Source organism: Rhinolophus sinicus, linkage group LG03 (genome assembly GCF_036562045.2).
Source record: "Rhinolophus sinicus isolate RSC01 linkage group LG03, ASM3656204v1, whole genome shotgun sequence".
NCBI lineage: Eukaryota > Metazoa > Chordata > Mammalia > Chiroptera > Rhinolophidae > Rhinolophus > Rhinolophus sinicus.
The window spans coordinates 35,260,582-35,275,898 of record NC_133753.1 but is presented as its reverse complement, the minus strand read 5'-3'; the positions used below and the strand labels follow the sequence as shown (position 1 = coordinate 35,275,898).

Here is a 15,317-nt window from a genome sequence, read left to right as displayed (position 1 = left end):
AGGCTCTCACTGACTTCAAAGGAACACGCACAAGTGTTTCTAAGATAAACTTCTCTGTACCCGAATTCTTTTTGTTGAAATCTGGGCTGTTCACTCTAATTATTCCTAACCAGTGAGGCTTTTACTCTATATTTTCTATAGGGTTAGTGAGCCATAGCACTGTGGCCACCTGAACTAATCCTGTAAGAAATAAGCAGTGTATTAAATTATAGGACTAAACTTTATTTTTGTATCATGTATAAATAGGTGCACAAAGTGCAGCTGTTACGTTCTATCACTGCCACGTTATTTTTAATGTGAGCACTTGGTCCTTTTTCAGGAACTTTCACATTTGATTGTCACACAACAGCCTGTGGAGTACACAGGCCAGGTGCTGTGTATCACCTGCTGTCAGATGAAGAAACTGAGGCAGGCTCGAGTGGCTCATTTAGCTTGCCTAAGGTCACAACAAGCAGGGTATTTGGCCTTACAGGTATTTGACACCTACCAAAAAATGGATCTTATTGGAGGTTGTAATAGAAAATTAAAACATCTTATTGCATTTCAAGAGCAGCCACCCTTTTACGGAAAAATGTTTCTCTCTCTCTCTCTTTCTCTCTCTCACACACACACACACACACATACACACACACACAACCCTTTCATACCCTTTGCCCTCTCAATTTACTGATAACCTTACACTTACTATGTAATTATCTGCTTATTGAAGTTACTATAGAGGTTAATGCACAAGATTTTTCAAAACAAATAAATTAACATTTCTGAACGCTTTCTGAAGCTGTGAAGACACTGGTGCCTCCAAAGTAGCACCAGTGTCTTCACACCTACAGTAGCTGGCACAGTACCTTGCCTATAAGCAGTCACTCATTAAATGTTCAGTGGAATCAAATCAAACTGTGTAAGGCGGGGACAGTCCACAGGAAGGGTGTATTCACTCTGTTAAAGGCTTGTTTCTGGTCATGACAAGAGGATAATCAAATGTGCTTGTTTTTCATTCTTCAAGAACTTACATTCAGTCAAATGAGATGTTATTTGGATAGCAAACACGTGGGAGCTCTGATCTGCTTTTAAGTCTTTCTTCATTAAGAAAGGTAGATGTGGTTAACTAAATTTAATTTCCCTAAATAACAAAGCATTTCTCTGAAATAAGGAAGGAAAACAGCATTGCTCTATCTTTGATGGTAGTTGGGATTTTGCTCCCTCATGCTTCCCTCACTCAGCAGGTATATGGGCAGGCACTTAGATTCTGTGAAGGGCAAAACTGAAGTACAATGATACAGCTGAACATCTGCAAAATAAGTGACCAGAATGTTTAGCCACTGTTTTACTTTGCCGAGCAATTGTTTTCTAATGACTGAGAGCAAGAAAAATAAGGGACTCTTTTTTTTTTTTTTTTTTAAACATGGGGGCCAGTTGATTCAGAGGAATAGGATTGCATTGACCCTGAAGCTACATGGATAACCAGAAATGGTTTTCACTGTTATGGGGGGAAAAATTGTTTGACAACTCTGCTTCACTTTAGCTGGAGGTGGGTGGGACTGTTGTGACTTAGCATTGTGACTTAGCAAACAGCCTGAAAATTATGGAAATGTTTTTAAAGAATTATATTGTGTTCTCCTGATTATGGTAACTTTCAATAGATTAGTGGTTTTGGATCCTGGCTGTTAGAACCACTGGGGAGTTTTTAAAAATACCCATACCTGGCCCCACCTCCTTCCAATTAAATGAATCCAATTCGGCTGAGGCATCTGGGATCCACGTGATTATAATGTGCAGTGGAGTCGGGGACCATGGGACCAGACTGCCACAGCTTTGCATAATAGATAGTGTTTATCAGACACCGGCCTTTTCAGTCCAGGTCAGTCAGGGTTCAGCCCTGTCACCACTGAAGAGGGAGATGCATTATGCAGTTAGGAGCTGAATAGTTGCTAAAATTAGCAAGTGGATTCTTGGCCGCAAGAATAACATTCATGATGGCACAGTCCTGGCCCACTTGCAGGCCCAGCCCTGAAACGGGGGGCTTTCTTACTTTCTGAGTACCCTTTGTTGCAACAGCAAAACAAATGAGTCAGAGGGGGAAAAAGTTACAGAGTTGAAAGAAACCTTAAATGAGAATTATTAATAATTGTCATCAGTGAGTGGCTGCTCTGTACTTTTGACTTGAAAGTAGCTGTCCTGATTAGTGTATTAAGCATCACTCGCTCCCCACCCTACCCCACCCTGCTGGTTATGCTCTCTCAGGGTGCACCTCTTCATGGGGTGGACACACTGTGAAGCTGTGTCCCCATTGGCGATGGTTCAGGTTCATTTCCATCACCCATTGCATTACCCAGATTTTGAAGGATGCTCATTATGGGCCAAAGAAGTCATTGTTATGCCCCGCCCTTCCCTTTTGAAAGATGAATGCTTCCTTTTGACATACATGTATGTAAATCCCGTGTAGGCTCTCCCCTTCTCTCGAGAATCTTTACCTCACAGGAATGTCCAGATTTTGAAATTCAGGCAGCAATACAGCGTTCTTGTGGGTTCCACCACTTGAATGTACAAATCATACGCAGATACTAACAATGGTTAACACTCTGCCTTCTTTAATTGTAGGAACATTACACTTTTACACTATCTTATAACTATTGTGGAAAATAAATACCCCAAGGTTCTCAATCTAAATGAAGAACTGCGGGATATTCCTCAAGCAGCAAAAGTAAAGTAAGTATTACAGTTTTTAAATCACTTGACCTGTCCTTTAGCCATCGCGATAGATAGCTTTGCATGAAAAAGGTCCTTCTGTTTGCTTTCCCCTGAATACTGGTATATGAAATAAAGTTTGAATCTTATCCCAGTCTCTCAAATGTACTACGTGGTGTTAAATATATACTCATATATATTTGTTCTAGCTCCTTTGGAATACTCCTGCATGTAATGTCCAGCTTCCACAAAATCTTATTATGAGTTTATACAGAGTACGTATTACAAGTTAAGGAATGTGGTTGTTTTCACTAGTACTTTTCAAAGGCAGGTCTATGAAAATACAGGTAGGAGTACCCTAAGTTAAATGAGGGTAGATGGTTAAGCAAATAGAAGACCTAATGTCAGGGCGTAGCTGGTAATTTTCACATGTGCACACATACCCAGAAACCAAGGCAACCTTTTAATGGAAAGCAGTCTTTATGCAAATAAAGAAACTAAAAATAAAAAATGGAAAGCTGCCAAACTTTGACTAGAAACTTCACACCACTTTTCAGAGGCTGAGAAGCAGGCGATTTTTCTTGCTGTTCTCTCTTCCTCCTTTAAGCCTTAAAAAAAAATAAAAAATAAATAAATTAAACTGCATCTTTTTGCGGTGAAGTTGGAAAGTATGATAAGTAGGCTAATGTTTTCCCTCTGTTCATAGAGTTTGGTAGAAATGTACCACATAAGACATAAAATTAAAATGTTAAAGTAAATGAAGTATTGTTGAATTTGTTTACATATGAATTATCTGCGAGAATGAAGTTGTAATCGCTGATGTTAAAAGTCATCAGGCATTATGGGAGAAGCCCAGGAAACTTTCTCTATTTACCAAATTTTTTAAAAAGGCAATGAAAATGAAAGCTAGTTAGCATGACTTTAAGAAAAATCATTGTTGATTGAAACTTAAGCCATCACCTTGTAATTTTCATATTACCAGAGCTTTAGTGAAAAGCAATATAATAATTATAAAAAACAAAATCTGACTATGATTATGGATAAGCCCATTTCTTTTATTTGTTCAAATTTATTTCCACATATAATAATTTATTTAAGTGAGACTTTTGTGAGACTGAAACATGAAATATTTTGTACAGATGGAAAGATATTTTCATTCTAATTTTAATCTATAAAATATATCTGCTGACTGTGGAATATAAAAAACATAATTCCACACCTAAATTCCGTAATATTAAAATGTTGTCTTTCTGTGAGATCTGAACATTGAGGGGAATTTTAAACATTTAAAATAAACCAAGATGGACTTCCAAGCATGAAATATTAAACCCATCATACATGTAATACCTGTAAGTCTCATGTTGATTACTAAAATGTTGCTGTTTACAACAGCATGACTGAGCTGGACAAAGAAATAAATACCTTGAGAAGTGGCCTGAAAGCAGTAGAGATGGTAAGTATTTGTTTCTTGTTCTAATTCCCGGTCTGATCACTGTCTCTAGTGCTGGTGACGTCCAGCTGATGAGTGGCTGGTTGCCTTGGCACGTGGTATGCTTGGGGTAAACATTGATTTCAAAAAAAAAACAAACCAAAGAAAACCAGCAACAACAAAGAAGCAAAGGCAGGTTGTGTTTAGCCAGGCAACTCGATTGCAGGCAGCAGGATGTCACGGGGGTGTCACTGGAGCAGGAGCTGGGAAACTGGACCTAGAGTTCCACCGATGTCCTGCCTGTGAAGCAGGACTCATTAAAGCGGACTGGGCTAGAGAAGCCTCCGGGACGCTGTGGGGTGTTCATGTTCTATTCATAAACGATGTCTGCTCTCAGTAGAGCACTGGAACTTCTCGGTTGTCTTTGAGTTGGTCCTTCGGAGAGTATTCACTGAGCAAGGGGTCAGTGAATACTCCCCGAAGGACCAGCTCAAGGCGAGGAGTCATGATCACTCAGAATCCGTGCCCTGCAGGTGTCACAATGGCCAAGAGCAGTCAGGCCAGCACTCAGCCTGGCCACACCCAGGTAAGCACAGTGATTACAAAGGTGCCTCTGGAAGAAGGTGGTTTTAGGTTAGTCTGAGGCTTGTGGAATGACTGGCATGTATTGGAGGAGATGAACTTGGAGCTGTGGCTGAGGAGGGTGGGGTGAACTTAGGTGCCTGGGAGGGAGGCTGTCCCAGGTATACAGACCAGCTGGGCCCAGGCCTCCGCTGAAGGGAAGCCGGTCAGACTGCTGGAGGAGAGCAGTCAGTGGAATTCAACATGACCATGATGGTACAGTGCCCCGTCGGCCCTGCACACATGCTGCCACTTGGGAGGAGGCAGGTCTGAGGATGAGAAGCCTCGCTCAGGAGAGTGGACGTAGCTCTAGTCGGGCATTTGGTGAAGGAGACTGGTTTGCAGGCAGCTTAGAAAGCTGTGCTTCTCTTAAGGATTTTTCAAATCATTTATTAATACTGCCATGAGGACCTTCCTTCTTTTCAAGTTATGTCTAATCTTCACTGTTTGTTTTTAATATATGAAGGAACATGTAAGTTTTCTTTTTTCCCTTGGCAGCATTGGAGGGGGAGGGACGGCGGGGGGTGCTGTTTAAAAATAAAAGATGAACTAATTGAGAGAGCTCTTTCTCCCAGCCCCAGTGGGCCCAGAGACTGTGAGTGAGCACATAAGATAATCCTCAGCCTTCAGAGGCCAAACTGGATAAAGGCCATTTGGGATGAAGACTGTTTTATTTCTTTCCAGTAGACGGCCTTCTTGAGGCTCGCATGGCAGTTAGGACAGCCCTAAAGCCTAATAATGGATGCTGGGACCCTTGCATCTAAGCTAGTTCACAGCAAGACATGAGAGGGGGGCCCAAGGAAGTTTTATGGTTTGACTTTATTAAAGGTGGTTTTGCTGAAATCTCTCCAGCCCCTGCGTCATGTATACTGTAACACACTCTTCCTAAGAAAAGGGGCTACAGAAGGCTTTCCCTCCCCCGGCAGCTTAAATGTCAATTATAGGAGGGAAAGGAAATACTAAGAGACAGACCTTGGCTTGTCTAAATATTCATGTATCCTGATTGTGATTTGCACAAATTGATTAGATTGTTTGAAGATGGAACTCGCATGAAATTGTACATTAATGAAACACTTCAATATTGCTTTCACATCTCTGTACCTCACACACGCACAATGCTCACTTTCCAGGCCAAAGTACTAGAATCTTGGTAATTTCTTGCAATCGGAGCAAGCTCCATAATTTATAAGTTTCCTCTTCTATTATTTCATTTGATTCTCATAGTCATGTGGATTGTGCCCTCCTTTTACGAGTGAAGAAACTGAGGCACACACTATTTGTCATGGATAAGAACTAAATCAGAGGTAGAGCTGAATCAGCACCCATAACCTGTGGCCTCTACATTTCTGCGTGTTAGTGCTTCTGCCAAAGCAGGTGCAGAAGAAAATAGAGATCCAGGTTAAGTCAGTTGGTACTCAGCATAGTTGTTACCAGGACTCTGGAGTCAGGCAGGCCTGAGTTCAAATTCGAGTTGTATCATGTATCAGTTACTTGACTTTGAGCGAAGAATTTAAATCCTGTTAACCTCAATTTATGTGCCTGTGCAATGGGGATAATGCCTCACTTAGAGGTGTTTTGGGATTAAATAAAGTGCATCTGACAATGGTTGAAATAAATTATTAAAATTAGATTTGAATAATCGGTATGTAATGGAGAATGTTGATAATTAACAAGACACTAATACTTCTACCTGCCTGTTCCCAAAAACCAAATGGTATAGAAATAAGAAAGCTGATTATGGTGCCAGATGCTACAGTTGAAATTCTACTGACCGGGATAATCATGGTTTAGGAAGTAAATAGACTTGGCAAAGAGAGAAATATCAAAGAACCAGAATTCTGAGCACAGAATATCGGCAATGAAATTCTCTTTCTTTCAGTCACGTAAACTTTGAATCCAGTTTGCTCTCCATTGTTTGTTTAACTTCTATTAATTTTATCCGAATACTAATCTGCATAAGTTGAAGCCAGTTAAAAAAAATGACACTGATGAAGTACTCACGTGGCTGGTTAAATTGCTATTTGCAAATAGGTGCGTGCACGTGGGCATGGCTCTAGCATGAGGGGTAGAAGGGCAGGAGGGGGGTGGAGCATCACAGAATGTTGCAGGGCAGGTTTCGATGTGTTTGCCATTCTGATTTATTAAATTGGAGGCATATGGAAAATGAGACAAGGTGTGTCCGCATTTGAAGGCTCCGTTGACATTATCCATTTCCTGTGTTTAAGGAGCTGGAATACCAGAAGTCTCAGCCCACGCAGCCTGGAGATAAGTTTGTGTCCGTTGTCAGCCAGTTCATCACAGTGGCCAGCTTCAGCTTCTCTGATGTTGAAGACCTTCTAGCAGAAGCTAAAGACCTGGTAAATGTCCCCCTGCACACTGAGTATTGTCTGACAGGGCTGGTACTTCCAGATGTTATACTATGTGTATATTTTCATTTCTAGGACTGTGATCAATTGAAACACATCCTTTTTGTCTAACTGGCCTATGTTGCCTTTAGGTTAGTAAGGCCATGAAGTATCTGAATGTTGTAAAACCAATAAATGCATTGACAGTTTTTCTCCTGCTTGATAGTGGATCAAAGTACTTATCTCTGGAAACCAGAAAAGAATAGATTATGAAAACCAGGATGAAATGTGAGATCAGGTGTGACCAAGGCCATGTGCCTCCGTACCTGTAATATGCTGTCCTGAGATAGAAAGTCAGGAGGACAGGTTACTCCCTCTTGAAATCTCCAGCAGAGCTTATTAAATGAGATGCATTAATTTACAGCCTCATTGCAGTAGAAATATTTTTTAATAAGACATTTCTTTTTATGATCTTTGCTATTACAAAATTTTGTTTTCCTATATGAAGGAAAAGTTTTTGTTGGCTAATAACCAAGACCCTTAAATCCTCCCAACCCTTCTCTCTCTCTCTCTCTCTTTCTCTCTCTCTCTGGTTATTTCCTCTTACAAAATGCATATATATATATATATATATGCATTTATATATATATATATGTATATATATGTATATGTATATGTATTATGTATATGTATATGTATATGTATATACATATACACATATATATATATACACACACAAAAAAAATTCTTTCATTTATAAATGATATTAAGCCCCTATCCTGCCCTACTGAGTACTTTAATACTACCCATCTCTTAGTTGCCACAACTTTTGCTTTAACTTGAATCTTTCCTCTGAAACTTGATTAATGATGTCATTTTTCTGTGGTCACATGTTCAGTTATAGGTATGAATGATGGTTTATATAAGTGTATACACATACTGGTTAAAGTTCAGAAGAAGACTATGTTAAGATACTTTAGCTAGTCTTATATTAAACCCCACTTCCAACATTATTAAATAAATGGAAAGACAACAAATATTCAAATGACTGCTGTTGGAAGTTCAATCTCTGATATCCCATGATGCAATCGGTCAACTATGTCAGCAACCTCCGCTGGGATAGCCTCCGTTCATGTCTGTGTATGCCTCACTACTTTGGGGAATGTGCTTTATAAAGGAAGGGACCCCCACCCCAAATCACATGTATAGTACCTACGCCATCAAGGGCACTAATATTTTTATAAGAATCAACACACACACACACACACACACAGCCTATTTTTTCCCCTTTATTTTAGCGTGGGAACTGTAGTCTGGAACTAGTTTTCTTCAGATTTCTAAGACTAAAATATACATGACTTCATCACTAGAATTCCTAGATAAAAAGATCATTCAGGATGGCTAGAAGTGCATGAACTTGAATATTTTAGAAACTCAATTGTAGGCTGTCTATTGCTGTTTTGTTCATACCAGAACTTTTAGAAATTAGCTTATAAAGCCATGGAACAAGCTAGAGTGCTATATGTGGTGTGCGAAGAATGTTGTGTTTTTTTGCTAAAGAGCTCTGGTTTCTGATAGAATATTTCCAAATAAGTAAAACATTGAGAACAACGCCTCAGTGAAGGAAAAAAATGGTAAAAGAACATTTTTAACATTATTTAAAGACATGAAATAATATTTATAAATTGTGATGTGTGTGTATACCAGGGGTGCCAAAAAAATGTATGCAAGTGGACACTGGTCAACATTGCTCAAGCAGTAGTTTGCCATAATCAGAAGTGTCTGGACGCTGATGGTAACCACTTTGAGCACCTCTTGTAATTGCAGAAGTCAAATGTGACTTGTATTCGTCTTTTGTTATTGATATATATTGTGTATTACAATTTTAATACAGTTTTCCTTTCTTAAAATGTGTATACATTTTTTTAGCACCCTCTGTATGTATACACACACACACATATATAACATAATAAAAATTGTTTATTTAAGAATAAATATTGGGAGGGAATTGAAAGAAAATAATCAAAAATACAAAACTACAAATATTTATAAGATAAATGAGTACTGGGATGTAATATACAATATGCTGACTACAGTTAACACTGCTGTATGCTGTACTTGAAAGGTATTAATAGCATAGTCCTCAGAGTTCTCATTGCAAGGGGCAAATTTTTTTTTTTTTCTTTTGTATGTATATGACATGATGGATGTTAATTTACTGTGGTAATCATTTCATGATTTGTAGCAGTCAGGTCATTATGCTGTGTACATCTCAAACTTATACAGTGCTGTATGCAATTATACCTCAATAAAATGGGGGAAACACAAAAAATAAAAGAGAATAAATATTGAAAACATTTCCTTTAGGTAGATAGTATCACTGAAATATCAGAAAAACTTATGCAAGTAAAATGAAAGCAGTTAGAAACTCTTAGGTTGGGAGGACTGCATAGACACTTCACAGTCTAAATATGCAGAAAACTGAAGATCTGGAAAATTTTGAGTGGGCATCAGGATTGAGAATTCATTTGACTTTCAAGCTGGAAATACAATCCTTAGTAGCTTAGGAGTAACAGTGTTAGATCCCACAAAAGGAAGAAAATTTCTAACAAACAATTTGACAAGCATTGAACATTATTTAGTCATAATAATGCTAAGACTCCTGAAAGCATGTGATCTCAAGTTATGAAGATAACTACGAGAAGAACTTAAATTAGAAACAGTTGAAACTAAAAAGACTGAAAATACTCTTTTGTTACATAAACGTAGTTGTATATTATTTTTAAAATTTCCCCTTAATATTTTGCATTTTAGCCATTTTTAACAGATTTGCATTGAAAAGGGTTCTAAAACAAAGAATCTGAAAGAAAATTATATTCTCAGCCATAAATTGTGGGTTGCATTAATGATTCCATAATCAATTATCATTTTCTAATTGAGGCCCAGGAAATATAGTAATATAATAATACCAGCATTGTTTGAGATTTAAAGGAGCATCTAAGAAGCACTGGGTCCCAGTTTGCTTTTGATATTAACCATATGGCACCAATAAATGATATGAAACTACTTCAAAGAAAAGTTAAAAGTAAAGTTTCCCTACCCCTGCTGAGTTTGCTATTAGTTTTATGTCTTGAGTGTTCTACTTTACGATATTTTGCTTTCTTGTTTTTACTACTGTTTAGTTAATAAAATGTCATAGGAGGTAATCATAGATGTTAAGCTGAAATGAGGCAGACAAGAATAAATGGTTTCAAAAGTCAAAGAGTGTTAAATGTTTTACTTTAGAAGGGACGGATAGACATGTCTGGCAGCCAAAGATAAATAGAGGCTCACTAAAATCCAGCAAGTTATAGTGCACTGAATTTGAGCTTGAGTCCTTCTAGAGAGATTTATGTTTGATCATGGAACGCTCTCAGAACACTGAACTTCTTAAAACCTCCTTTTCTCCAGTTTACCAAAGCAGTGAAACACTTTGGGGAAGAGGCTGGCAAAATACAGCCGGATGAGTTCTTTGGCATTTTTGATCAATTTCTTCAAGCTGTGTCAGAAGCCAAACAAGAGAATGAAAACATGAGGAAGAAGAAAGAGGAGGAAGAGCGCAGAGCTCGCATGGAAACCCAGGTAAAAGAATGATTAATTGGCGATTCCGCCTCCGGAAGTTCGGCTGCTGTCACTCCTTGGTTGGTAAACAGCACTCTCGTGTGCTGGCGAGAGGGAGGGCATCAAAGTATTCTTTCGAATGCTGCTGGGAGTTTAAGTGGGTGTAAAGTTTCTCTTGGGCAAGTTGGCAGTCTATATTCAAAGCCCGAATAACGATATCCACATCCTTTGATCTGGAATTCCATTTCTTAGAAATTATTCTAAAGAAATAATCATAGATTTGCACAAGAGAGCAGCAATCTTCATAATAGCCCCAATCTGGAAACAACCTAAATGTTTACCAACCATACATTAGTTCTAAATGATGTAATACTAGCTACATAATGGAATATTGATGCAGTCCTTGAAAGTCATGTCTTCAAAGATTATTTAATAATGCAAGGAAGCTTATAAAATGATTTCTACATGAAATTTTTTTTTTTTTGGCAAAATAAGTGTTAATATAGAAAAAAATAGTGGTGGGATATTCCCCCAAAAAAGTTCACAATGGTTACCTCTTGATAGTAGAATTAAGAATGATTTTTTTTTTCCAGTTTTAGTTATCTGAATTATGTACATTTTCTATAGTATTTGTGTATTATTTGGCTTTTAATACTAGTAACTTGGCATGGCACGTTCCAGGCATCTACAGTAGGTACAGGCTAAGCCTTTGATGTAAGGAGAGTGGCATGACGAGTGTTTGCTTTAGTCTTTCTATACCATCAAAGAAACCAGTATTTGGAGTCTGTTTATTAGTGATAACTTTCTTGTTCCATTATAGAAATACAGATTGCCTCAACCGCTCTTTTCCTAGCTAGACTATCGTGAGGTTTACCTAGATTCTAATCACAAAGTAGTGGTGACTTTTCTTCATTGTTCATTGCGTCTACAATGAACTCTTTTGTCCCAGTTACCGTTCTCATGCCATCGAGGAGGGTAAGCAGTTAGAGATGAACATGCAGTGTGACTGAAGCCTCGCATATTTCACAGAATTCGTCGCCACTGAAAACAAAATACAGCATTTTGGCACATCTCTAAGAGGTTGCTTTCTTTTTGCAGCTCAAAGAACAACGTGAAAGGGAACGTAAAATGAGGAAAGCAAAGGAGAATAGTGAGGAAAGCGGAGAGTTTGATGACCTGGTTTCAGCTTTACGCTCAGGAGAAGTGTTTGACAAAGACCTTTCTAAACTGAAACGGAATCGCAAACGTATCACCAACCAGATGACGGACAGCAGCCGAGAGAGACCAGTCACAAAACTTAATTTCTAATTTTCCTTGAGTACTTTTTTAGAAAGCTCATTAGCACTCCTTTGAAGTGACTAGAACTTTTCATTACACTGCCTTGCAACCCGAACAGTGGCAATTTCTTCTTTCATCTGTGAGTGAATGTGTGAATGTGTGTATGTAAATGTATGTGTATATGTATATTAAAAAATGTATATAGAAGTCTGAGTGTTGTCTGGAGACCTATCTGTATGGTAAAAACAAAAAACAAACAAAAAAAAAACCTATGTTAATGTATGTGCTCAGAAACCGTTTGTGTATGCATTCATATTGAGTGTGGCTCATTTTCTTCCCCTGAACACCATAACTGTTCAGAAGCACAATACTATCTCCTGAAAGAGATAACAGAGACATTCCCTAGAGTAAAAACAAAAACAAAAGAAGAAGAAAACAAGCTTGAGAAATATTTTATATGGTTTCCAAGCTTGGTATACTTTGAGGTTATTTTCATTGGTGAAACTGGTGTTGGAAAAATATAGATTTAAAATGCTTTTTGATAGTTGACAATGTGACGCTGGTGCATTGCATCAGTAATTGATAGGACCAGCTTAGAATTTCTGACATTGGTGTGGGGATACAGTCTGTAAATGTTTATTGAGGACATCTTGCACACAATCTGAATTATGTAGAATGTCTGTCAGAATTGTTTTGTGTATTTAAAACTTGAACATCAATTTTTTTCCCCCAACTTCATTGAGTTCTCTGCCAAGCGCTCTTGATGATTTCTTTACATTGCTTTTGGAAGGAACACTATTTATCCAAATGCAATCGATGGTCTTGTTACAGAACAAGATGCCAGAATGTGCATGTTGTTCTAACAATATAGATATATAAACTTTAAAAATAAAATTCCCACCCAAGACCTAAAAGGAGAAATTCTCTGAAAGGATAAAAATTATTTTTAAAAATTTTATGGGGTGCCTTTGTTTTTTGGTTTTTGTTTTTGTTTTTGTATTTTCTGTTTTGTAGGACAAGCTGCGTCTTCTGTAAATAAAGGTCTGGAGTAAAGGACACTTAGTAAATGCACAAAATGTCAACAACACCCACAGAGATGCCAAGATCTATTTATCTCCAAGTATGGTTGAAATGGTTTCCTGTTTATATGTTGTCATTTTAAATTGTGTGTCAGTAAAGCTACCTGTAAAATTTCAGTCCAAAAGATAAAGCTCTCAGGGAGAAATGAATAAAAACAGTGGACATTAGAAAATAAAATATAGATGCTTACCATTAACCTACCAACTCTTAATATCCTTAAATTATATGATATATAAAGAGGACTGTTACTTTTTTTTCCTTTGCTTCACTTTATTTATTTGTAATCGGGGAGAGGGGCTAAGGCTCTCTTTTTTCTTTCCATTGATCCTGTTGTGATTTGGGTTTCCTGTGGAGAGAGTAGTTTGTCCTGTTGCACTAGAACATTATTTACTCACTAAATTGAGTTTTTCAGTCAATTAACAAATATTTATTAAACATCTACTGTGTGCCAGGCATAATAGGGCTACAGTGGTAAGCAAGACAGAACCCCTGACCCCAAGGAGCTCACGTTCTCATGGGGATACTGAGGGGTGACTAGAATACCAATGTGCGCTGTACAGGAATCGTGCTATTTAAAAATAATTTGTATAAACTATAACGCTTAGCACAGACGACATGGTTTCTGTGCTGTGTGAAAGCTGTGAAATAGTGCTCTAAGAGTTGTCAAGAGCTGTGGTTTTACGTTTTCCCCCTCACTGCAAAATTTAGTGACTTTTTACACATTATATGAAAGTAAACGAGTCTAGCAAATAAAAGTCATAAATACACAGCAGAGGTTGTGCTCCCCCAACCCCAGTTACCCAGGTCTGCAAATACACCGTGTTAAAGGTACAGGCGGAGATGTTGTTCAAAAAAGGCTTAGAGATGAGGGGTGGGATATGCGGCCGGATTTGTCCATTCCTTAACTAAAGTGCCTCTATGTACATTCTTTTCTATTTATAGCAGGAGAAATTTGGTCTGGCTCAGTTGGGGAACTGTATTCTGAAAATGGCTTTGTTTTACAGTTTCAGGAATGGACAAGTAGATGGAGAGTTACATAAAGGAGCAGATTTGTGTATCATGTCCCTCTTGCCCCTTTGTAATCATCCTCATTTTGATATGGCCATCCTGGTAGGCCTTTGCCATTTCCATTTTTTCATTTCTTTCCCCAAAAGCTGTGTGCAGGTAATTCCATGTGCCATTGTTGAAAAAAAAAAAAAAAACAACCTACTTTTTAGATTGGTGCTGGTGTAAGTAGCCACTTTTCTCTCTTGGGTGTGTATTTTCAAGTTTTTTGTTTTTTTTAATTAATGCCAAAAAGAAAAAGCATTATAATTTGTAAACTTAATTATATGTCTTGTATCTTATTAGCTTAGTAGTTGGAACCAGTTAGTCTTTAGGTGCAAGACTGTTGTTACAGTACCAAGAAAAAAATGTTGTATGTGTTATGAGATTGTACATTTTTTTTAAATAGCAATATGCAATAAAGAGATGAATTCATTGGGTGTATATATGTATATGCTTTCTATGAGTTATTAAAATAGCATTATCAAATTTCTTTGCACTTTCCACCATTAAATTTAAATATTGCCAGTTGTTTACTAAATCAGAAATATATATATATACATATATGAATATGTATATTCTAAATTCTAAAGGGAGAATTTTTCATGAGATTTTTTCTTTAATATCAGCTGTTTCCTATATCAAGTGGTGAACCTAAATTAACAACTCCCAAGGTTTAACCGTTACTTGATACCATTCAGTTCCATGAACACTAGCTTTGAGATCCATTGGACTATGTGTAGAGAAAGTTAAAGTCAAGCTTCTAGGGCTTCTTGCAGTGGGGTCATTTTCAGACCATCACTGCTGAGTTAGGTGCCCATTTTCTCTACGTGGCCTATACTGGTTTTAAGTCTCCATATCCCTCTTTCCCCTATTAATGTGAACTCTACTGAAATCTGAAAAACCTGCTGAGTCCATTATTAAGAGATGGCTTAATATCTATAAATTCTGTTACCTTAGAGAACGTTTGAAACCCTCGAGGAATGAGTTTCTTGTTTATAAGGATTTTTACGTTTTCCATAACAAAGACCAATCAAAATTATTTTTCATCAGTCTTGTGGGGAAAACATGAGATCTCACCTTTGGTCTCTTCCCTGACACGCTTTTGTCTACAGCAATCAACTGTTTCCATGGTATCAAACAAACAACATGAACAAAGGATTGCATACTATGGGTTTTTGACAAAGGCGATCCTTATTTTTATCAACGCTTAATATGTTTTTCATGGGAGAGAG

The 15,317-nt window shown here is 37.7% G+C and overlaps 1 protein-coding gene across 6 annotated transcripts in view; it reads left to right on the top strand.

Annotated features, from left to right (window-relative positions):
• Window positions 1-14,526, top strand: part of DAAM1 (dishevelled associated activator of morphogenesis 1) — a 160,845-nt gene extending 146,319 nt beyond the window's left edge. For 3 of the 6 annotated variants that reach the window (XM_074327413.1, XM_074327412.1, XM_074327414.1), the window contains 5 exons: window positions 2,599-2,706; window positions 4,078-4,138; window positions 6,961-7,092; window positions 10,531-10,701; window positions 11,779-12,130. In XM_074327413.1, coding sequence (XP_074183514.1) covers window positions 2,599-2,706; window positions 4,078-4,138; window positions 6,961-7,092; window positions 10,531-10,701; window positions 11,779-11,988 — 682 coding nt within the window. In that variant the 3' untranslated portion in view covers window positions 11,989-12,130. Of the gene's footprint in view, window positions 1-2,598; window positions 2,707-4,077; window positions 4,139-6,960; window positions 7,093-10,530; window positions 10,702-11,778 lie in introns of all 6 variants that reach the window. The other 3 variants (XM_074327417.1, XM_074327416.1, XM_074327415.1) reach the window with 3 other exon arrangements.
• The last annotated feature ends 791 nt before the right edge of the window (window positions 14,527-15,317 follow it).